The following is a 25831-nucleotide window of genomic DNA, read 5'->3' as shown; positions in this document are numbered from 1 at the left end:
GTGAGAGAGTTTTTATCATTTGAGCTAACTCTTGTTCTCTATGTGAATAACTAAATTGATAGTTATTAAAAATAGATTTCCCCAATAGCAACAAGGCTATATGGTAGAGAAGTTGTCAAGAGAGGTGCACAATAAAAACTTTTTTTTGAGTCCACGTTAGTAACTAAATGAGACACAAATTGCCAATCAATTAGGCACCGTTCGGATGAAGTAATAAACTTTTTTTTTTTTTGTCAGAAAGAAAAAGATTGCTTAACTTAAGGTATAGCGGTTGCTATACCATGAGCAATCCCATTAAGGGACCTAGGACAATGACTAAGAGAAAAACAATGACATGAAGATAATAAGGAAAGTAGAGAACGTAAAATGGGAGCAATTGCACAGTCGATAGTCGCTCCACCATTCAACTGGAGGACAAGATTTAAACAGTCCGAGGTTGCATCAATATGTCGATATCCCAGAGAGATGGCATCCCGGCAAGCAGTCATCAAAGCAATAGCCTCAGCTTGGAGAGGAGTCTTTGCCCAAAAGGAGCTCTTTCCAACATTACACAGAACTCCATTGTTAGTTTTGAAAAACCACCCGGCAGTAGCCCTCATAGTAGATTTCCATGAAGCATCACATTTAAGACGAATATGCTCCGAGCAAATTACTGACCCAATTAAACAAATAGGGAAATGATTTCGTAAAAGAGCAGAAATTTGCATCTCCTCAGGAGCTGAAGGAACGATGTCAATCATTACTGAACCTCGCTCTTTCTCAACCTGCACGTTATTGTGTGCATCCCTACTGATACGATTAAGAAGATCATAGTAATCAGTTGGAGTATCATGGAAGATAAGGCGATTGCGCGCACACCATATGTGCCATAAAGTACTCACGAAAAAGGAGATGGAAAGCGTAGGAGTTGGGGATTTGGACAACAAGTTTAACCAATTAAGAACCCATTGTTGAATAGGGATATTACTCCCAACCGAAGTTCGAATACCCAGGGTCGAAGCAGCCCAAATTCGGGAAGCAAGAGGGCAATCACGAAACAAGTGATCCAAGGATTCAAGGATCTCAGAAGTAGCGGAGCATGTTTGGCAATAACAATACCATTGAAAATTCCGTTTACGCGCCTCCTCCCCACAAGGTAAGGAATTTGCCAAAATTTTCCACAAGAAAATTCTCCATTTATTAGGGATAGGAAGACTCCATAGCCTTTTGCGACAGAACACAATAGACGAAGCAACCATACGACTCTTATCCTTAGCAGTTGCATTCGCATTCCATAGCTTAGAGAAAGCCAAAGCATACCCACTCTTGGTAGAATAATTCCCACTAGAAGTTAATGTCCAGTATACTTGATCAGCTTCATCCGCCAATGGGATAGGAGTCGAAAGGACAAAAGGCAAAACATCTGGACCACATAAAAGAAGGACCTTCTCATGATCCCAATCACCAGATTGTGTTTGCAAGAGAGAAACCAATAAACACGGTTTAAGCAATAGCTCAGAAGGATTTAGTGACAACATATGGGCTAAAGACGCGCCATGGATCCACTTATCACGCCAAATATCCAAGCTGGACGGGAACCCAATCTGCCAGGCCAGATTATCCTTCAACAATTCAAGGCCCCATTTAATACCTCTGCCACCCCATGAAAAAGATCCATTCATAACGAAGGAAGGGTTCATGACATTACCCTTCGTAATACGATACTTAGACCCTAACACCCGCGAGAGTAAGCAATCAGTATTAGAAATAATTTTCCATCCAATTTTAGCTAGCAAACTTTGGTTGACACATCCAACATTCCGAATGCCTAGGCCTCCATTGACTTTGGACGAATGCGTAAACAATTTACTGCACCAGTGAATACCATTCCCTACTTGATTTCCACCCCACCAAAATTGTGAAATCAAAGAATCAATCTTAGATGACACACTTACCGGCATTTTAAATGCCGATAGAGAGTAAAGAGATAGTGAAGATAAAACCGAGCAGATAAGTGTAAGACGACCAGCAGCAGATAAAAAGGCGTTCTTCCAACTGAAAATTCGCTTACAGACCTTGTTAATGATTGAAGCAAAAATCTCCTTCTTACTAGACCCAAATTCTGTAGGCAGACCTAAATATAGTCCCATTTCTTTGCCACTTGAAATATTAAGGATTTTCAAACATTTAGTAACGGTTCGAAGATTACAATTTGGACTGAAAGTCACTGCCGACTTGCTGTTGTTGATTTGTTGACCCGAATGGCGACAAAAAAGATCCAAAGTGTCCCGTAACTGATGACATTGTCGTGTATCCGCGCGCATGAAGAAGATAGAATCGTCTGCAAATAAGAGATGAGAAATAGACGGAGACTCACGACATATTTTCACACCGGTTATCCGATGTGACTCTTCAGCATCAAGTAAAAGTTGGGAGAGGACTTCAGTACAAAGGGCAAACAAATAAGGAGATAATGGGTCCCCTTGACGAATACCTGATTTTGGAAGAAAAGCATTTCCTGGGTTACCATTGATAAGTATCTCATAGGACACTGTTTTGATACAATTCATAATTAACCGAATAATATGATGTGGAAAACCCATAAAGAGAAGTGTAGCCTCAATAAAATTCCAGCGTAATCTATCATAGGCTTTGCTCATGTCTACTTTGATGGCCATAACACCTTTTTTGCCAACAGTCTTCTTGTTAATATGATGGAATAATTCATGAGAAATTAAAACATTATCCATGATAGATCGTCCCGGAATAAAACCATTCTGAAATTCCCCGACTAGTTGTGGCATAAAAACCTTCAGCCGGTTAGAAATACATTTTGAAACAATTCTCATAATAACATTGCATAGGCTTATGGGGCGATAATGTTCAACCTTCTCCGGACTATTCGTCTTTGGTATGAGCGTAATAGAGGTTCGATTATGAGCCCGAAGGATATTGCCCGTGTTTAGCATAGATAAAACCGCAGCCGTCACTTCTTGCTTGATATAAAACCAATATTTCTGGTAAAATAGACCAGGAATACCATCTGGACCGGGCGATTTATTGGAACCCATTTGAAAAACTGCTTTACGGACTTCCTTCCTTGTAAACGGTTTGGCCATAACATCATGTTGATCACTATTTAACTTAAACCAGAGTTTAGCAAAAATAGAACGAGATGTCTCGAGAAACGAAGCAAAGGATTCATGAACTATCCCACTTTCAAAAATATTCTTGAAGTACAGCTCGAAAGACAAGTGAATATCAGTATCTTGAAAAGTCCAATTACCATCTTGCCTTTGAATTCCAAAAATTTGATTTTGCTTATGCCTTTCCCTTACACAATTGAAGAAGTATTTCGTACATGCATCTCCATCTTTAAGCCAATTTAATTTCGCACGCTGTTTCCAGAATAACATAGCTGCCTTATTAAATTCCAGAAGATTTGCATGGTAATTCTCGTAAGCACCCTCATCACCACCATCAAAAATTTGTTGTAATTCGATACTCAATTTTTCATCAAAATCAGTCCATTTCTGAGTCCATTCCTTTCTTTTGCAAAAAGTCCATTGCTTGAAAGCACCGCGTATTCGTTTCAATTTACGTAGAAGCTTAAATGAAGGTGACCCCTTATCCCTCTTGAACCATTCGTTTTTAAGAATGTCAAGGCATTCATCATAAGCAAAGCACCAACTTTCAAGTTTAAAGTGGAACCGACGTTGAGTAGACAACATTTCCGTATCTAAAATAATAGGTGCATGATCCGAACATTGAATAGGAAGATGTAGAATACCCGTATTAGGAAAATGAGAAGACCATGTTAAAGAAGCAAGTCCTTTATCAAGCCGCTCATACACTCGTGCAACACCTTTCCTGTTATTACACCATGTGAATTTAGGACCTTTAAAAGCAATGTCTGATAATAAATTCCTGCCTTTCCATTCAAGAAAAAACTGTGCTCCAAAGATAGTGCCTGTACTCCCCCCTAGTTTGTCCTCATTATCATCCACTTGATTAAAGTCACCAACAAGGACAAAATGAGAATCAAGAAGACCTAAGTGATGCTCAAGCTCCAGCCATACACCAACTCGTTTTTCTTTTTTGGGTTGACCATAGACACAACACAAGTACCAAAAGCTAATAGGACATATATTAATCTTAAGGATAACATAGTTTTGACACTTAACGATACAACTAATATTCCAGGAGGCCTTCCAACCAACCCACAAGCCTCCCTTAGCATCTAAGGCATCAACACCTTCCGAATTTACAAACCCAAAACGACCAAATAAAGAAGAAACAGTAGCACTACTACACTTAGTTTCAGAAAAGAAAAGCATATCATACATACTACTAGTAATCAACGCTCTTATTTTGGCAATTGCAGGAGCGAGCGGATCATTAAGACCCCTGCAATTCCATGCCAGACACTTCATAAAGCAAGAGAGGATTGATTTTGGTCAATCCCCGCAACACCACTTGACATAGCAATAGTTTCATCACCACTTGAACTGCTACAGGAAATAATAACCTCATGATCACGGATAACCAAATGAAATCCTTTTGCAGAACTAGAAGTCTCACCCACAGCAACCTTCCTGCGTTTCTCGTTACTCGTATTGGCTGACAGCTCAATATGTTCATATAGTGCATTAGAAAGCTTTTGAGAAACACCAGGATCCGAAAACGACTTCCTTTTAGGGCTAGCTAAAGGACAATCAATGGTATTCTGTAACGTAGCAGCCAAAAGAGATAAATCCTTGCCCCTACCCTGATGAGAAGATGAAGCTCCTGCCAAAGACGAAAGGGGTATACCAGCAGATGACCCATGTCCATACTGAAGAAAATTATTGGATACACGAGGAGGTTGTGAAGATAGGAGATGTCCCTCACTCTGAGAAGAACCAGCAGGGTCACCAGAATTAAGCAGGGCAGCTAAATCATCAACAGCATCATGAAAAATATCAGCATCAGAATTAGAAGGACTAGAAGACGAGAGGATAGCTGCAATAGTGTCAGAGCTCGAGGAAATTAAAGGCCATTCAGGAGTTGATGCCTCACTAGCAGTTGAAGAATTTTCAGGAATAAAAGGTTTCTGTGCATTTGGAGCCATATGATCCATATTATTAACCATAGGATCATGATACATAACTGGTAAGAGTTCTGGTGCATCCAAATATTGCTCATAACCCCGAGCATCATTTTCAAGAAAAGCTCTATGAGACTCCTGTTGAACTCGTATTCGAATAGAGTTTAAAATAAAATCAGTTTCATTAAAAGGATATTCGAATTCACCTTGTCCACGATACACATTATACGGGTCACCATGAGGCCACTGAACATGCTCACCTTGATTTATATCATTACCTGGTGGATCCATATCATGCTGATGTGGATGCCCTTCATTAGGTAAAGCAATAGGAACCGCTTGTTCAATCAAATCAGCATTAGTATCCAAAATATTATGATTAGGAGAAATATGACCCCCATCTTCATCATGCAAAGTAACCGGATCAGGAACTGGGATTTGAGTAACAAATTGCCAATCAATTGATAAACTTAATAAACTTGTAACTAAATGAGTAACAAATTGCCAATTAATTAGTGATAAACTTCATAAGGCTGAACCGCTGAAGCGTTTTTAGGATTTGGTAGAATGAGGTGCATAAAGACAGGGTGACGGATCCAAGTTTGTAACGATTGGAATTGCGGTTCAAATGTAATAGTTTCTTTTGTCATGGACAAAATATACATAACACAAATGATAACAATATTTGCATGAAAATTACCTAGTATATGCATCAAGCCTTTGGCTTTCTAAAAAATACTACGAACCAGTATAATTAATATGTTCCTTGTCTGTACAAAATTGTACTCTCTCCGTCCCGGTCAATTATTGTCTTTTGGTTTTGGCACAAAGATCAAGGACAGAGGGAATACTTATTTATGAAAATGAAGATACAGATGCACCCACTACACCTGCTTGTAAACACCTTTGATTTAGGGACACATGTGATTTTTCTAAAAAGGGAGTGGCATAATATCAAAAAGTGAATAAACTTAGGGATATATTAATAGAAATTTCATAAAATATTGAATTTAAACTACAAATCAGTAGTTTTAAAAATGAAAATTATATTCCCCATAACCTAAGGTACAAATTTCTTATTTTCTGAATGTCTGTACATAAATCAAGAAAAAAAATGAATATATTAATGCATGAGCAAAATAATTTTAGATCCGTATATTTAAAAGTAAAGTCAAAAGTTATATATTCAAAATATTCTTATATAAAATAGTTATTAAAGTCATTTACAATATCTTAACTTAAAATCTTTTATCAACCTCATATAGTGATAGAGTCATAAAACATTGCAAAAACGTATTATTAAAAAAAAAAATATATATATATAAAATTGTAAATGAAAATACTAAAAATAAAAGAAAGTAAAAAAAAAAAAAGGAAAGGAGGAAGAAAGAAAAGAGAGATTTGTGGAACATTGAATAAGATGGATCCACTTATCCACCCACCTATTCAAGTACGGAGTATTTGACATTTCTTCAATTCCACACTTGTGTGTGTTGAGTCCGCCCCCCCTTTCAATTTGAATTCTCATCATATTTTTGGACCGTTTGTTTCTTTACCCTTCTCCCTTTTCCCCTCACTCTCTCTTTTCAATTTCAAAATACAATCAGCAATCATATAATAATAATAATAATAATGACATTTCTAAAACCTTGTTGTTGATGAAATGGACATTTGTATTCTGAGAAGAAATCATAAGCTCAACTTTTGTTTGGTACCCTTCTTCCACCTTGTCTTATTCTTTTATTATTATTATTATTATTATTATTATTATTATTATTATTATTATTATTATTATTATTATTATTATTATTATTATTATTATTATTATTATTATTATTATTATTATTATTATTATTATTATCTGGGTTTGATTTATTAGGGTTCATTTGTTTGTGGTTTTGTTGATTTTGGTATTAGATTTTTGAATTTAAAGTTGGGTTATTGAGATCATAGTGTTTTTGATTTTCTTGTTTTGTTGCTGTCAATCTATCAAGTTTGGGGGTTTAAGGAATCCATTCTTTACTTTCGTGCTTTGATGGGTAATCTCAAGTTCTAATCTTTGAGGTATTCATCGGAGTTACAACATATTGTTGATTAGTAGATTAGTGGGTTGTTTTGATCTTGCATTTGAAAATAAAACATCTATCAATATCTAGGTCTTTATGTATTACGGACTATCAATTACCTATGAATCCGATGATTGTATAGTTTTCCTAATTGCCTTGTGTTTATTCTTCTTGTAGCCACTGGCTTTGTTTTGGCAAAAGGAAGCGCTTGCCATTGTTTACCAAGACTGATAATGCCTTGGGGAACCTTCCCTATACAAAATTGTCATCGAGTAGGCATTGGGGTACAAAGTTTTTCCTGTTTCTCCAACAAGCATGGGAACTGACAGGAAAATCCAAGCTTCACTTCCTCCTGCGCCCCCACCGGCTCCTCTCCAAACTGTCAATGCTTTTCCTCAAGCAAGACCAATGCATGGGTAGTGTTTTTGTATCACTTGTACAATTCGACTCTTGTGACTATCCATGTCACTCCAGTTACTGTTATTAATCTTTTCATGCCTTCAAATGTCTATTGTAGATGCTATGAGTAACAATGTTTCCTTCAAGGCCTATAGTTTCTTCTTGCCTAACTACTCAGTTGGACATATATGCCTTTTCTATTATATAGGCATTTGGCCTAAAAGTTTCCCTCATCGCATTACTATGTTTAATGAAGCGGTCATCTGCCCATTCTTTTTCACTAACTGGATACCGAATTGACCATTTCTCCTTGTTATTTGCATCGTCAACGAAAAGTAGGACTTTGTTTCTCTTAAATCAAAACATGCCACATTGAAAGTATTAATGACCAACTATGCTTTTTGTTTCTCTTGCATTTGCGATGACTATGTTTTAATATCTTTTCTCAAGACGGAAATGTTTCCCATCAAGAATCTATACAACTTATACATGATGAAATTTAGTTTCTGCTTTTGTAAACTTCTAACTCAACCTTGAAAGCTAAGCTAAACAAACTCTTCCTTTCATCTAGGAGGACCAGTGGGCCTACTAGGCGATCAACGAGGGGTCAATGGACTCATGAGGAGGTAATCCTGAATCTGTGATTGTCTTCCTTTTTTTAATAGGAGCCTGTAGTTTAGACCTTAACATTTCTTAAAATGTTAGACCGTTTGATTATTTGGATTGTGTGAATGAAATCCCGGCCTTTTCCCTAATTTGTCAAGTGCTTTCCAAAATTTCAGAGGTTTTGAGATGTATAACATCATGAACTTCGTTTTAACTCTTCTTTCGTGCCATTCCTGCACCTATTTTCTACCTATTCAATGCTTCTCTAATCATGAAATTTTAATTTCCGACTTATTATAGGATGAAATTTTGCGTGCAGCAGTTCAGCGTTTTAAAGGGAAAAATTGGAAAAAAATAGGTATTCCTCTTTGATAAAGAGAATTTTCATGCACTCATCCTCTTTTTTGTTTTGCTACATTTTATATTTGTTACTCCGTATTTTTTTTTTCTGTAGTCTTGTGTTTTACATTTGAATAAGATACATGCCCAAGTGACTCGAACGTTACCTGAAACACGAATTGACCCATCTTGAATCGAACACCCAAGCTTTGTTGGCCACAATTGACCCTACTCGCGGCCTGAAACCACTTGGTCCAAATATCACCCGATCCGAAATGATCTGAAATAACTATTTGAGAAAATTCATAACTCCCGCCTTTTGAAATCACACTTAATATTATTTACATTAAAATAAAGGATGAATTGTTAATATTCACTTTGAATAGTTAATTATCCGATATACTCTTTTTTAGTCAAATACTCAAATTTACTAATTTGATCCCTCTTAACCACTAACTCGAAAATGACCCGACCTGATCCGAAATGCGTTACACACCGGAACTGATCCGACTTGGACCCAACCCAATTGACCCTTTTGTCAAGTCTACCCAAGTGTCATCAGTAGACAGACCAGAAGTCAATTGGATTGAAGGTTAGCAACATTTACTGAAGTTGGGAATACTTGTTGCATTGCCTTCATGCCTTTTCTTTCAGTTGGGATATATGGTTCATTACTTCATTTATAAAATGCTTCAGACGTCGTATGTGACGGTATATATGCAGTAGATATATAGAGGATCTAAATCCAATATTTCTTTGGTGTTTGCATTTAGTTGATTTCTTTTCTTCTTCAAACATTCTCAGTGATTATTGAATAACTAACATTCATCCTTTCGAAACTTGAAATGCAACAGAATATATAGATTTCTGTTATGTTTAGAATGATCTTTTGCTTTTTAATTTGAGAAGCCGAATGCATTTATAGAACTTCACAATTCACATGGCACTTGAAAAGAATTATGTTAAAACTGAAAACAATCTGTCAAAACCCAGTTAATAATCACTGTAATTTGCAGCTGAATGTTTCAAAGACAGAACCGATGTTCAGTGCTTACACAGATGGCAGAAGGTCCTCAATCCAGATCTCATTAAGGGTCCCTGGTCCAAAGAGGTTTGACATCAGCAACCTTTTTATTACTCTTTAAGTCTTTTTCATGCAGTTCTGCAATAAAAATTAGGTCAATTGTTCCGTGGAAATTTATTTTGACATTTGCACTGATCCTTCATGTTCAGGAGGATGAAATTATTGTTCAGTTGGTGAAGAAATATGGACCAAAGAAGTGGTCCACCATTTCTCAACATCTTCCAGGACGTATAGGTAAACAATGCCGAGAAAGGTGTGACCTCTCTCTTAGCTGTTAGCTCCTTCTTCCCTTTTTGATGTTTCCATTAACCTAGTTTCAGTGGCTTATTAATCTTCCAAGCGATACGTTAAAACAAAACGAGGCAACACTCCTGTTTTTGTCATCAAATGTTTAGCCGTTAGCACCTTATTCTGTTTCAAATATATTTATAGCGCGAGTTTAATGACATAAGTTTCCCCGAACTACTTTTTATTACATTAATATAGAAATATTTTGCAAAGTGAAACACGACGTTATTAAAAAAAAAAATCAGAATATATGCTAATTGCTACAGTGCTTAAGTAGTAACTACCTAACCCAGTCAGAGATCGTGTAACTTTTCTCTTTTCAACCATCTCTCTTTACATCCTTTCAAGATAAGGTGATGATTTTAATAGTATCTATTATGTCATTAATATAGTTTTACATGTTTTGAGCTCTCTCTGTCCGCAGAATAGACAGTATGAGGTTTCTAAAATATCTTGATTTGACCAGGTAATAGTAATATTTACTACAGGTGCTTTCTGTTGCAATGCACATTTTCAGGTGGCATAACCATCTCAATCCTGGTATAAAGAAGGAGGCATGGACTCAAGAAGAAGAACTTGTCCTGATTCATGTTCATCAACACTATGGGAACAAATGGGCTGAACTAACGAAATATCTGCCAGGAAGGTATTTGGACGTGGCCTTAACCAAACTTTTTTTTCATAGTTTTGACATAGATTCACTATTCTTTGGCTCTGGATTATAAATTATAATGGAATACAGCAATATTGCTCACTAATGTCTGTGCTTCTTATATTGTGAAGTAGCATTCTACCAATGCAATGGTTGACTCAATTTTCATCATGAGTCACTCAAAAACAACCTCTGTGTTTTGAAGACAAAGTAAACACTACTTACACCTGACCCCTTGCCATAGGCAGGAGCCAATGTTACTCTGACTCGGCTTCAAGTGTTGGATACGACATGACGTTGGATTGTCAGGCATAATGAGGAAAACGTTGACGTTTTGGCTTAAAATGAAATGTTTAGAGTTGTCATGTTGGAAATGTGACATGCAGCCATGGTTAACTTTTCTGCTTTTCTCAGTGCATCATGTCAACTTTAGTTTTCTGAAAGCTTACCCATTTTGCTGATAATCAGGACAGACAATTCCATTAAAAATCATTGGAACAGCTCTGTGAAGAAGAAGTTGGATTCTTATAAGGCGTCAGGTCTACTTGCACAATTCCAGGGACTACCATTAGTTAGCCATCAAAATCAGTCCATGTCTTTCGGAGATGGGGCAGAGGGAGAGGAAATGTCAGAATACAGTCAAGCTGGCTGTTCTCAAACACCAAGTGATATGTCAAATGCAGGTTGCCAAACAAGAGAGGACATCCTTGTCTCTGAAGAATCAGATCAGGGAAAGATACAGAGTACCAGTCCGGCTGCGTCATGTTCTGAACCGTATTACACGTCTCTTGATGACATGACTTTTACTATACCTGATATTCCTTGTGAATTCACATGCTCGTCATATTATCTCGATGAGAATTTTTCAAACGATCAGGTTTCTAGTGCCAGGGATTGCAACATTGGGGAAAGTATCTTACCCATGAATTCTTCTGTGGACTTGGCTGCAGACTCTAGTCAACCAGCGAATTACTATCTTGCTGCTCCAAATCACAAGTCTAGCGGGTATAGTGTAAATGCTCCGGTCAACAATAGTGGTGAAGATCCAAATGTGGTTCGAGAAGAGGGTGACGCCAATGTTGAAAGATGCTCCAACATTATTGATATGGAGAAATACAAAGATTATATGTGTTTCCAATCACTTTCCCAGTTCTCTGAAGCAGGTGAAGCTGCAGCCTTCCATCCATATAATCATTTAAACACAATTGTGTTGGAAGCTTCAAACAATGGTGATCTTTCCTCTATTCCTTCAGAGCTTTTTGTTCAAAATGGTTTAACAATGACCGACGAGCAACTCAGTAACACTGACGAGGGACATGTACATGCACGCATTAACGCCAATCCTCCATGTCATGATCCTTCAGGTGCAGGCTCTGCTGAAAAAAAAGATTTGCTGGAATCGTCAGGGTTAATCCCTGAAAATAATTTTAATTCTGAAATATCTGACGATCAGCAAAGAACACCTCCTAGAGCTGAGCAACCAGGGCTTTCAACATGTGGGCAGGAGGTGGGAACTCTTTGTTATGAACCTCCTCGTTTTCCATCCTTGGATATTCCCTTTTTGAGTTGTGATCTTGCTCAGTGTAACACTGATGCACAGCAAGATTTTAGTCCTCTTGGAATCCGTCGGTTTATAATGTCGTCAGCAAGCAGTCTCACTCCTCTTAAGTTGTGGGATTCACCATCTTCAGTTGACAGTCCAGATGCTTTATTGAAGAGTGCAGCTAAAACCTTTGCGTGCACGCCATCTATTTTGAAGAAACGAAATCGTGACCTGTTATCTCCGTTATCACCTTTCTCTGAACGACGAATTGACAAAAAGACGGGAAAGGATGTAAGTCAAGGCTTTCTTTGCTCATCTAGGTTGACCAGAGAATTTTCTCGTCTAGATGTTATTTTTGGTGAGACGGTTCAGTGCAAAGAATCATCTTCGTTAAGTAACCTGAAGGAACATCAAAAAGCTTCAATTGAAGATAAAGAAAATATCTTCCCTGCAGTTCGAGGGTTGAGCGAAGATGCAAACCATAACCAAGAATTCGAGGCAAGAACACCAGAGAAAGACACGCACACACATAATCTCCACAATATTGAGAAGGGAGGGACTCCTAATGCAATTTCCAAAACAACATTCTATGAAGATTGTGCTTTTGAAAAGGTGTGAGTCTCTATTCTGTGATTTCTGCCTGTCTTTGCCTCAAAAAGAAGTTCTGGAAGCCTTTTAGGGGGCGTTTGGTTAGGGGTCTTCAGGAAAGGGAAAGGGAATAAAAGGAATTGTTTCCCTTTGTTAGTGTTTGTTTTGCTAAATCAATCATTCCCTTTACCCCCTCTCATTACCCCTCACCCCCCTAGGGAATGAAATTTGATTACCCATCTACCATTGCTTATCATCAATTCATCACTACCAACGACTAGTTCGACTACCACCAACACAACCACCAAGAACTCCTCCCAGTCACCACCACCACAGACTCCTCTTCACCTCCCGTCGCCGGCCACAACCACCTGTACCGCAGACACTCACTGCCACCACCAACACATACTACCACCAGGCACCGGTGCTGCACCAGCGACACCAACAGTTAACTGTCGCCATCAGTTCAGCGGCGACCTTCTCCTTGCCACAACTAACGCACATACAAACCCATTCCCCTATTTCGAAATTTCCATCCTACCACCATTACCACTACCCTAACCCCTAAACAACCTCTCCCGGCCTTCAAAATCCCTTCCACGTCCTTAGAAACACCAGATTGGTGTTTTAAGAGGTAGGTGAGGAGATTTCGGTGGTGGAGGAGGGAGGTTTTTCAGGGGGTTAGGAGCGGTGTTTTCGAATGGAGAAAAGGGTGAATGGAGGAGCAGCGTGGCAACCATGTTGGACGCCGGTGTTGTCGGCCGTCGGTGGGGATGGGTGGTGTTGTGGCTGTTTGTGATCGTTGGTGGTAGTAGGGGAGAAAATGGGTGGGTAGTTGTTAGGATTGCCTGAACTCTTATTCCCTTTGATTGAGTAACCAAACAAGTAGTTAAATTTGGGGTAATTTTATTTCTTTCCTTTTCTTTCCCCTTCTCATTCTTTTTCTCTTTCCCTTTGTTGAACCAAACGCCCCCTTTGTCCTTTAACCTGGCAATTCAAATGAGATCAACTTAGATTTATATTTTACTCAATATATACAATTGTTACGATGTTTTAAAAATGATAATAGTTGATTTGATACATCAAACATGACAAATCTTTGATTGTAATATTGCATCTCTGCCTATTTCCAAATTTCAAAGGATTAAATAACCTTAGTTGGCATTGGCTTTCCATCAAAGTCAAAAAATGTAAATAAAAAGGGAAGTAGGTAGTACTTTGCAAACCGCATCTACCAGAACCTTGATTATTTATCACACACCTCTTATGTTTAAAGTATATTGTTTCTCTGTGCTTTATTCCAATACTTTTATGTGTCATTGAAAGTCTAACAATAGCTCAATTGTTGTGTCAGAATTCTTTTGAACAGCCTAAAGGAGTTCTAGTTGAACGTAATATAAATGATACAGAATTTCTGTCACCGGATGGAAGCAGAAGAAATACCAGACCATCAGAAGTTGACAGCTCAAAGTATACCTCAAAAAAATCCACCATTTCCATATCACCAATTTGTAGTGCTGGATTTTTTGTAAGCCCTTCCTCATTCGACAATATGAAGCTAAACAATGGTTCTGAAGCATCATCTTCTGGTCAACCAATTTCTGCAGTTACTACAGTTATAGTTGATAGCCTTGTTAATGAAGTTGGTGCTGAGAATCTAAACTTGTGAGTTCTGACTGCCCGTGTCTGTTTCACATCTTTGTATATAGTTATATACTCCCTCCTTCTCATTTATATTTTCCTCATTTGACTTTGTCATTCTCTTTCTTAGTTTTGGTGGAACCCCTTTTAGGCGCAGTATGGAATCTCCTTCGGCATGGAAGTCACCTTGGTATTTTAGCTCTCTTGTTTCTTGCCCAAGATTTGAACCTGATATAACAATCGAGGTATCCTTGCTGCCGCAGTACTTGTTTGTAGAGTAGAAGGCAGATGTAACATTTGATGCTTAATATTCTGCATTATTCGTAATTTCCTCCACTCAGGATATTGGAATTTTCTTGAGCCCGGGAGAGAGCAGCTTTGATGCAATAGGATTGATGAAGGAAATAAACGATCAGGGTGCTGATGCATATGCAGATGCCAGGGAAGTTTTAGGCAGTGAAACTCCTGACAGTATATTAAGGCAAAGATGCTCAAAAAAACTGAATCTTGATGGTGAAATGAGTAACGTCAGCGACAGCCTGCTTAAAGGCCATCTTCATATGTCGCCAAATGTCATGGTTTTTCTCTTTCCCTTACTTCAGATTACTTTTTTATCTGCTCACTGTTTTCCTGCGGCTTTGTTCTTGCCGTACATAACTGGAAAAGTGGGTTTTTTTGGTGGGCAAGTATAATTCTAAAGGCTGATCAACAGCACAAAATCATCTGCAGGAAGTGGATTTTTTTTTTGTTGAGGTGACATAAAACTAAGCAACAAAAGCCCTTTTCCATGGGCTTCCATGTCAGATGTGTATGTGCACACATCGGTTATGTTGAATTAACATCGTTGTGATAACCATTGGTTCTATTAGTTCCTAAATCAGTGTTTCATATGTCATTGTCTTCATCTTTTTCGGTTCTTTTTTATTTGGTTGATTTAGTTTTTAGCGGACTAATGCTACCCTGTTCTTTTGGTGGTGCTTTATACAACCCCTTGACTTTCTCTTGTCTGACTATTTGTGGATGGCAGACGGAGGGGCGAGTTCTTGATTTCAGTGAATGCAATACGCCAGTGAAGATGGCGGAGAAGATGAGATGTGCAGGTGCTGCAAGCTTGTCAAACCCTTCTTTGCTTAGAAGTTTTAGATAAGATTTTGTGTTCCCATCTGAAAAAGGTTTTTTGAATGAAAATAATTACTGTAAGAATAGAATACTACCAGTATTTGATTTTATACAATTCTTTTGTTTAACTGCCCACGCTTATATTCTTCGTCTTTAATGAACTTCTAGTGTGATTCGTAGCCCTTTATCAGCTTATTACCTCAACGCCTAAGAGTCGATTGCTCGAGAAAAATGGAGTTTGCTCTGAAAGTCAAACTATTTCCACCAATGCCTTATTTGCCTCGACAACAATTTTAAAGTGCTGTGAATCTGTGATGGGTCCTCACAATTTTAGGAGGCCCCAGCTTAAATAAAACGTCAACTACTATGGTTAATTTGTCAATTCAATTCCTAAAATGTGCCTAAAGACAACCATGGTTTAATACTCCTTTTGTATCACAAAGCGGTTCACATTTCCTTTCCTAGACCGTCTCACAATAAGGTTATGTTCAGTTATTTATAGATCCATATGATTCCTGACTTCACATACGGAGTATTTCTAAGCTTGTATTTTCCTCGACACATTATTACTCTTCTTGATTAATATACTATGGGAAGGGGTGAGAACTAAAGACGGAGGGAGTATGTCTGGTAACATACTACAGATAAAAAATCCCAAGTGATATGATTGATTTTCCTATGCCCGTCGTATAACTATGGCATATTAATGTTATTGAGTTCTAGAAAGTTATATACTTCGTGTTAATCACGATTGTGAAGCTTTTGATAAGTAAAAAGGCACAGAGTTTACATTTGAGACGATTTTCCTACAATCATCCCTTCGACAGCATCTAATAATGTTTGATGACGATTTTCTTAAATCGGCTTGGAAATGGACTTGAGCTTTTTGAATAAAACATTCAAGCCTTCAACAGCACAGTGAATTAATAAGGAACAGGTACACGAACTCCAGATGGACCAGATTCCATGTCTTCAAGGATGAGACCTAAGAGTGCTCCAGCAATTGGACCTTCCTTTCCTATAAAATTGTCCAGTAACACCAAAAGCACAAGCATGTACGTTAGGAGCATCTAAAGTTGACGGCATTTCTCAAATATTCACTTGAACAACTAAAGCGTACTGAATTTTAAGCATCAGACAAAACAAAGTTCGAATCAGGTCATATTTTTCTAGGTCTAGGTGACACTACCAGAAATATCCAAGTCGCAAATATGGATATGCAGCCACTTTTCTGGAATTTCCGATTGCTTAGACTCAGTTGCAAAGTCCATGTTTGTTGAGACCAGTAGTAAAGGTCGAAACGTAAACAAATGGTTGCAATTTAGCAACCCTTTTTCAGTTTAGATAAGCTAAAGATGTCCATTCCGGATACCTTAAGATCCTCGACCCATACTAAGTCCTACTATTGGACTGTCTAACACAAGAAGTTTTTGCCAAGCTTACCATTACCAATGATTTGGTCATCCCATTGAATAACAGGAGTGACCAATACACCACTTCCAATAAGCATCATCTCCTCTGCCTGTTTCCCTTCATCGATAGTCACATCTCTCACACTCACTTTGCGAAGTTCACCCTTCATTAATAGCTCCCTTGCAAGAACAAGCACCCTATTAGCTGTACAACCGCTAAGAATTTTATTAAATCGAGGCATTATGAGCTCTTTTTCACTGGTTACAAAGGCCACATTCATATTTGGACCTTCAGCAACAAATCCCAAGTCGTCCATCCAGATAGAAGCAAAAAAACCCATTTCCTCAGCTTCCATCTTGCATAGAACATTTGGAAGGTAATTGACACTCTTCATGGTGGCAAACATTGGAGGCTTAATCGGGATTGATGAGGAAATTACTTTGACACCCTTGTGACTAAACGAGGATGCGGCTTGTATAACAATTGCATAAAGTGAGGACTGAGAATAACTAGAAGGTGAAAGCTTAAAGTCACCTGGTCCTGCAGAAAGCCAGTATCTTAAGGAGCCTTTCTTACACTTGGATGCACTTACTGTTTGTATAAGTATACTTCTCATGATATCGACATCAAAGGGTAGTTTGATTTTCGCCATCTTTGCTGACCTCAGAAAACGATTAAGGTGTTGGTCCAACTCATAGAGATGACTGCAGATAAAACAAAGTAATAGAGGTGTAACAACTTTTCTCTTATGATAAACTCAAATTTCTTAGGGGTTTTACAGACTAAGACACATAATTCAAGCTTCTGCCAATAATACTTAAGTTTCCTGAGAGTTAGATAAACGAAATCATTAATCAGTGGATAATATAAAAATAGACGGGGTTAGAAATGGCACCCATCCAAGATAAGTGCAGTGTCAAATACTCCATGACCTCGATGGACCATGTGATCGTCCATGGGTATAAGCATAGCAGCAGGGTCTGTTATGATTCCACCAAATACACTCGAGTACATGGCTAAGAACTCCTCATTGCTCTTTTGACCTCGTCTACTCGATCTAAACTTCTCAATTGCCTGCAATGTTGCAACGAAAAGTACATCAAATCATATTGGCCAAACCTCTGGTAAACCCCTTGAAATCATTTGATAAAAGTTCATTGATATCTTCTTTAATCAAAGCAATTCGATTCTAACTGTTGAATAATCCACATCACTTTGACACTTCTGCTTCCATTATAAGTTTATACTCCCTCCGTCCTGATAATTTGTTTACCTATTCCATTTTTGGATGTCGCAGTCAATTGTTTACCTTTCTATTTTAGGAATGCTTTTGATGAGCGTAAACAAATGACTGGGACAGACAGAGTAATTAATAAGAAAACGTATAGATAATTCATCATATGTTGTATAAATTGTAGTTTTTCTTGCATTAGTCCTGATAATATCATTTAATGTTTTATACTCCCCCAGTCTCGATCAATTGTTGTCCTTTGATTTTGGCACAAAGACCAATGAAAGAGGAATGGGTCAATTACTAGATAACAAGTAGAACAAATTAAGTGTGAATTATCAAATTGCTCATCAATTTCATTCTTAAAATAGAAAGGACAACAATTGACTGAGATACCCCAATATGGAAAAGGATAACAAATAACCGGGACAGAGGGAAGTACTACGGAGTATAATTTTGACAGAAATCAGTCTCTGTCTCATTTATATTGTTCCTTTGATTTTGGCAGCCTACAGTTACATATATTTGGCGAGATTAATGGTCAAAGTTACGATAGAAATCGGAGAATAATCTTAGTTGGAGTATATAATGAACCTCTTCACAAGATAGTACTGGAACATCTTGAACAACAGATGAATCTGCAAAAAGAACAAAAAAATGATCATAAGCATGCAAATAAAACATTTCACATATCTACTCCATTTTATTGGCACAGGAAGACAAAAAATGCAGGCAAAAAGAAAACAACAAAAAATGGAACTTACTAATAGTAGAAGATTCAAGTTGGGATAATTTAATAACCCTGAGACGATTTGTAAGAAACCCAGAAAAGGAAACGTTATTTGGATGAGAAATTTGGGAATTATGATCAAATTTGTGAAAGGATTTAGAGTGAAATTGGTGGGTTTGTGAGTATGTTTTCAGAGAAGCCATTAGATTAGCGTAAGGAAACGTTGTTGTGTGATTCATGAAACTGACGAGGATTCTAATTCTAAAGCTTATGTAAGGTTAACAAATACTACGATGTACGGATTATGATTTATGGCTTTGTTTAGATTTGAGGGATTTAGAGGGGAGTGGGAATTTAGACCTGGTAAAACGGGTCACTCGGGTTGGGTACGGGTCGGATTAGTTTGGGTCGGGTTATTTGGTTCTGTCACACTTTTCGGGTCGGGTCGGGTCACTTTCGGGTTTCGGGTCAATTCCGGGTGCCTGTTGTCGGGTCATTTCGGGTCGGTCATTTTCGGAAATGGGTCGTTTTAGGTCGGGTTGCTTTTGAGTTAATGATTGAGCACTTAAGTTAGTACTATTTTAATTAAGAAATACTATTTTGTAAATTTAACTATTTATTAGGGACTGTTGTAACCAATGAACTTTATTTTGATATATATATATATATATATATAGAGGCGGGATCTCGTGAGTTTGATTCTTATGATGAGTTGTGAGTTTGGAAAATCCCAGCCACTAGATCAAAAAAACCAATGGCAGAGATGAAATTAAAAGAAAAAACAAAAAAAAAAACAAAGCTGACATTAAAAATGGTGGTCGTCCTCTTCCCCCTTCATTAAACAACAATAATTCCCTTCAAAAAAAAAAAAAAACAATAATTTCACCCAATATTAAACAAAATTCAATACAGTGGTGGTTGATGATTGTACGGTATCAATGGAGAGAAAATTTAGTCAGCTTCACTACCGTTGTCACCATCGATCTTTTCTCCGTCTTTTTCAATTATTTACCTCAATCAATTGCATTAATTAATTTGAATTAATTAATTTGAAGTTCAATTTCTAATTGCGATTTGGCCTAACAGGTCGCTAATACTACTGTGCAATTTCGTACAGAAAATATACACATACGCAAAGAGAAACTGCACAAACCCGACTTTGCTTCAAAAGTCCACATAACCCCTCTTTTTATAAAGAGTAAATTATCAATTACACCCACGTCAAATGCACATTTTTACATTTACTCCCACGTCAAATTTTTTTATTAAATTACACCCAAGTTAATAGCTCAGGTTAGAAATTGCACCCCAAGCCATTTTCAGGTGAAAAACTAAATGAAATGACTAAATTGCCCCCGCGTGTCTCTAACTGTGAATCAACCTCTAACTCTTCATTTTACATCCCCTATTTCAGTTTTGCCCTAATTTCATCCCAATTTTCCCCCAAAATCTCCCCCTTTCAAATTCCCCCAAAATTTCCCATAAATTTCTGGGTTTGTATTTCTTAGTTTATAATTCTGGGTTTGGGTTTGTATTTCTGGGTTTATAGGGTTTAGGGATTTTGCAATTCTGTGCTCTAGTATGTGATGTTTACGTTTTATTATCAACAGTGAAGGAACTCAGATAAGGAGCTTGATACTCAACGATCTGTATTATCATTTGCAAGGAGAGCTAGAGGGTCGTAGCATTGAGCATAGACCATTAAGAGTCGAACCTTCTGCAAGCTTATGAGAAGAGAGTGGATCAAGCCTTGAAGGGAATCACCAAGATTTCCAGCCTGTTTGATATTTTGCGTCTCCAACATGACACCAGCCTTGATGTTTGGGACTACTCAGAATGGAAAGCTTCAAAAAAGGGTAGCAGAAAATACATTGTTTCGATTTAATTTGGGTTTGGGTTTGTATTTCTGGGTTTATAAGGTTTAGGGATGTTTACCGGTTCAATTTCTGGGTTTGTATTTCTTAGTTTTAGGGTTTGTATTGATTTAATTGAACACAATTAACCAAAACAAAACAATGTGGAATGACTTACCTTGAGATGATGAACACAATGAAGGGAAAATAAAATTAGGGAAGAGAGACAAGAAGGATGAAGAGGCAATGAAGAAGGAGGAAACAAGAATCAGCAATAAAGAAATGAAGGAGGGCAAAATCGTCCAAAAATTTATATTTTACCCAGAAAATTTGAAAATTGACGGAAATTTGGCCGGATTCCGATATTGGGTGCAATAGAAACCGAAAGCTATTAACTTGGGTGTAATTTAATAAAAAAATTTGACGTGGGAGTAAATGTAAAAATGTGTATTTGACGTGGGTGTAATTGATAATTTACTCTTTTATAAATTAAAAAAACTGCAAATATTTGAGGTGCCGCACTGCCAGCGAACACGGCCATAGCGCTGGCTCAGTTTGCAACGTCTAGCTGCGGCTTGTGACGGCCTGAAAATTAGTCTGCCTAGGTTGGCACCTGTGCTTGGATTGTGCTGGCTCATACCAGCCCAACATCCCACTGTCCAAGTTCCACCGTAACACTCGAAGGTTGATTTAGGATCCGGTCAGCTGTTGCTGAGTGCTTGTCCAAAACTCCCAAGTAATTCCAAAACCTTACAACTCAATCGATCTTAATTCCTTGGAAATAAGATCTCGTTGCCTATGCTTAGATCGGTGGTAGCTATTTACGCTATTTTCAGAAGTAAAAGTCTATCAGAGAAAATAGAAAAGCATTCCAGTGCGCCTTATCTACACGCACACTGCAGCTTAAGGTTCATTTGTTTGCTAGAGAACAACTTGGGCAATAATCACAAAGCACTTCAATATTTTGATGAAGACAATTTACTTCGAAAAAGAACATTTCACCACTAAGATGATGTGATCAGTAACACCTGGGGAAATTTGAGCTACATGCAGATTCTAAGCAAGCTAGTCATACTTCGAAATCCTTATTTTGCAAAATGAAAAGAAAAAGAGGCAGATTTTTCATCTTCTCCGTCATAGTTATGTAAGATAATGAATATCCATCATTGATCATTCTCCCCCATAGTTATCCCTCCATTCAACTCCACTTTACACGTATTCCATTTACGTCCATTCAACTCCACTTTACAGGTTTCCTTATTTGGCTAAAAAAATGACAATTCTATCCTTATTGAAAATCTTTATTTACAAAAAATGTCACCCAAACCCCAATACCCCATACTAACCCACCATAAAACCCCACCTTTATGTTTTTTTAATATTTTTAACCTCTTCTTTCTCTTTCTCCATGTACTTTTAATACTTTTTTAATCTGCTCCTTAATATCCGTGTAAAACCAAAGTTGCAAAGTGGAGTTGAATGGAGGGAGAGATTTTTCAGTGACGCCAAAATAACATCACAATAACACCAGAATAACAACACAATAACATGTGGTAAAAAAAGAGCAAAAAATCAAAGTAGTAAAAAAAATCTAAGTGACACCGGAATAACATCACAATAACACCGGAATAACAATAAAAAGAGAATAACAAAGAGAATAACAAAGACAATAACACGTAAAAAAAAAAAAAAATCAAAGTCGTAAAAAAATCAAAGTGGCAGCAGAATAACATCACAATAACACGGAATAACAAAGACAATAACATGCGGTAAAAAAAGAGTAAAAAAATCAAAGTAGTAAAAAAAACTCAAAGTAATAAAAAAATCAAAGTGATAACGGAATAACATCACAATAACACCAGAATAACAGCACAATAACATGCGGTAAAAAAAGAGTAAAAAAATCAAAGTAGTAAAAAAATCAAAGTGACACCGGAATAACATCACAATAACAGCAGAATAACAGTAAAATTACAGCACAATAACACGTGGTGAAAAAAATCAAAGTCGTAAAAAAAATTAAAGTAACAGCAGAATAACATCACAATAACAACGGAATAACAATAACAGCACAATAACATGTGGTAAAAAAAGTGAAAAAAAATCAAAGTCGTAAAAAAAATCAAAGTAAAAAAAAAAGCACAATAACAGCATAATAACACGAGGTAAAAAAATAAGAGTAAAAAAAATTTCAAGTAAAAAAAATCCGGTCAAAAAGAAAAAGAAAAAAAGGTAACATAATGAGTAAATTAAAGAAAAACTTAAGAGAAAAAAAAATCGAAGTGGTAAAAAAAAAAAGCAACAATAACACCATAATAACACGAGGTAAAAAAAAAAGAGATAACAAAATTAAAGTAAAAAAAAAAGTAACATTAGAAAAAAAAGAAAATAAGTAAATGACAGTGGTTTTATATGACATGTAAGATTAGATCTTGACCATTCATCTCTAATATAATCTAGTGGTTGAGATTTCAAAGCACAAACTCACAACTCACCATAAGAAACCAAACTCATAAGATTCTATCTATCTCTCTCTCTCTCTATATATATATATATATATATATATATATATATATATATATATATATATATATAGGGTCAGGATCCGATGAGAACCTCCAATATAATGAGAACTGTGAGAACCACTCACAGCCCTTAGATCTTAAACAAATGAATGCCTGAGATCCTACCAATGTCATTTAACCAAATTACGTTTTCTCTCCCATTACTCTTTTTATCCCTATCATCAAACTGTTTCCTAAACTTGAAGAACAAACTTCAAAAATCTGCAACTTCCTTCTTCAATTGGGACGCAAATCGAACTATACTTCACTGTACATCAAAATTCAATGAGGTTTGTTTAATTTCTCTATTAATTTCTCTTAATTTCGACTTTATGTGTTTTGAATTTGTTAATTCGTCAACAAATTAGGGTTGACGAATTGTTGATTCGAGTTTGTACACATATAATTGGGGTTTTGAATTAAATTAGGGTTGGGGGAAATTCATAAATTACATCAATTGTTTCGAATTTGTTAGTTCGTTAACTTTTCACATATTGAAATCAAGAGTTTATACCTGTTGATGATCTTCCTCATAATTTTCCAAGCTTCTTCAAGATAATTCTTCAGCCTCGACACGGCGTTCGTAAATTAGTACTCCGTATTAAACTTACAGTCCTACATCTTTATCCCTTTCCATTTTCATTGATGTTAATGATGAATTGTGTAAATATGATGTATTTTTGTCTGCATTCTTCGATTTCGTTATCATTGTGGTGTCTTTTAGTTGAAATTCTCTATTTTTTTCAAGATTACAGGGGATTATATCTCATTATTAGTTCGCTGCCCTAAAAATTCCGTTCTTTATTGCATATTTGCATAACATACTCTGTGCATAATAACATTGGGACTAAAATTTTTGATCTTTATTGTATACCATACTCCGTATATAGTAGCATTGGGACTAAAATTGTATCAGGCATTTTCGAATAAGTTTTTGACAAACCATGGGAGTGATCTATTCGATGTTGTAAGCCTCAAAATTCCGACAGGCGAGACATGGAAAGTTGAGTTGCTGAAAGAAAACGGCAGGGCATGGTTTAGTGATGGTTGGCATTAAGTTGTGAACTTTTGTTCAATACGTTGTGGACATTTCTTGATGTTTACATATGAAAAAAAGTCTCAGTTCAATGTGTATATTTTCGATATGACTGCTTGTGAGATTGAGTACCCTCTTGATCGTCATGAAACTAGGGAAGTCCGGAAGATAGAGAGCAAAAGTAAGGCTAAGATAAATTATGATGCACCTATTTCTTCATCAGAAGGTGCATTTTTATCTTTTCTTGTCATGTATTATGTCAAGTATTCAAGTTTTGAATATGGCTATGATACTTGAACGCTTCATTTGAAGTCGAGATGGCCAAATCCATCATTTGACAGTCATTTCAGAAATACTGGTTTTTTATCATTTGTGGGATGAATCAAATGTGTAATGTTTTTTTTTTTGGTGCAGAAAAAGGGATGGGTGCTTTAGTGAGAGAATACATAAGGAAATTTGGTACTCTCGATCAATTACATATCAAGATGATTAATTCCTATCAATTTGATATTCCGTCTTTCACATTAGTAATGCGACCATCTTATGTGTCGGCTAAATATTGCGTGGTAAGCACTCAACTTATCTCTTTGCTTGAATGCATGCTTGACAAACTGTAATTGTATGTTAAAAACTTGGGCTTTCAAAGTCGAGTCGGTTATTTGTGTTAAGCCGACTCACTAATGCAATTCTAACTTCTTAGAGCAGCATTTCATGGTACATTAATAAAACCTTCAGAGAAATTGCTTTAGAATTTTGTTTGAAACTTATATAACTTGATTCTTATGTCTCAAAGACGAGTGCCTGTCATAAGGCTAGTCACGTCTAACTTAAAGATTGGTGAAAATTATTCACATATGGGTGTTAACTTCCATGATGGGTGTCATAATTGTGATTTAGTTGAAGTTGTTCCATAAATAGTGCCTGCTGAAACTGCCGTCTGTTTAACCATCATTATTATTCGGAGTTCGAAAGCAATTACCTGGCTCTCCTGCCTGCTTCATATGTAAAAAAAGAATCCAAAATATTTTGTTGTCACTTTCTTGATGTCGTTGCTTTTCGAGTAAAATACCTGAGCTCTTCTTTCTTCTATGCTTTACTTATTTTGAAAGCCAATTAGCTCAAATGGGAGAGCATTGTGCAATGCACAAGATGTGGGTTCGACTCCCATATTGGCCATGAAATACCAAATCTTCCTTTTACTCTTAATAATGAAAAATAGTGTAATTGGTAATCCCATTTAATTCAAGTATATGACATGTATGATAATAGTTTTGGTATGCTAGTCTTTGAATTGCTTGTAATTGCAAAGCTATTTCAAGGGCTCATTGATATTGTTGCGTCTCGCTTGAGTCCGATCAAGGTCAGCGCGCCATTGCCTGAATATGATTATATCATCCCAAATAATTGAATTGTATTGCTTGCATTATGACATGTTCCTGTCATTGAATTTACGATTTAATAGGCTATATGGGACTCGAACCCATACCTTTGTGCATAATTTGCACATTGCTCTACCATTGAGCTAATAGCCTTTAAAATACTCCAAACAAATACGAATATGAAATAACGGACGAATCATATTATGGCAACCTAAATAACTGATATAAGGACACT

The 25831-nt window shown here is 36.8% G+C and overlaps 3 protein-coding genes across 4 annotated transcripts; 1 reads left to right on the top strand and 2 right to left on the bottom strand.

The window, feature by feature from the left end:
* Positions 1-257: 257 nt before the first annotated feature.
* Positions 258-4412, bottom strand: LOC141601910 (uncharacterized). Its single transcript, XM_074422216.1, has one exon. The coding sequence runs from the start codon at positions 4410-4412 to the stop codon at positions 258-260; it is 4155 nt and encodes a 1384-aa protein (XP_074278317.1).
* A 1997-nt stretch (positions 4413-6409) lies between these two features.
* Positions 6410-15525, top strand: LOC141600227 (transcription factor MYB3R-1). Of its 2 annotated transcripts, none has more exons than XM_074420413.1 (12): positions 6410-6776; positions 7309-7547; positions 8102-8156; positions 8437-8494; positions 9492-9586; positions 9709-9812; positions 10365-10493; positions 10968-12654; positions 13985-14295; positions 14402-14516; positions 14613-14849; positions 15299-15525. In XM_074420413.1, the coding sequence occupies exons 2-12, from the start codon at positions 7447-7449 to the stop codon at positions 15416-15418; spliced, it is 3012 nt and encodes a 1003-aa protein (XP_074276514.1). In that variant the 5' UTR covers positions 6410-6776; positions 7309-7446; the 3' UTR covers positions 15419-15525. The 2 variants fall into 2 exon arrangements, with proteins under 2 accessions (XP_074276514.1, XP_074276515.1); XM_074420414.1 differs by lacking the exon at positions 6410-6776 and adding an exon at positions 6943-7129.
* Positions 15526-16035: 510 nt separating this feature from the next.
* LOC141600226 (D-amino-acid transaminase, chloroplastic) lies at positions 16036-19084 on the bottom strand. Its single transcript, XM_074420412.1, has 5 exons — positions 18799-19084; positions 18629-18672; positions 17699-17877; positions 16834-17507; positions 16036-16408 (listed from the first exon to the last, which is right to left on the bottom strand). The coding sequence occupies exons 1-5, from the start codon at positions 19001-19003 to the stop codon at positions 16314-16316; spliced, it is 1197 nt and encodes a 398-aa protein (XP_074276513.1). The 5' UTR covers positions 19004-19084; the 3' UTR covers positions 16036-16313.
* Positions 19085-25831: the final 6747 nt, after the last annotated feature.

Source organism: Silene latifolia, chromosome 9 (assembly GCF_048544455.1).
Source record: "Silene latifolia isolate original U9 population chromosome 9, ASM4854445v1, whole genome shotgun sequence".
NCBI classification, from domain to species: Eukaryota; Viridiplantae; Streptophyta; class Magnoliopsida; order Caryophyllales; family Caryophyllaceae; genus Silene; species Silene latifolia.
This window is presented reverse-complemented; position numbering and strand designations above follow the sequence as displayed.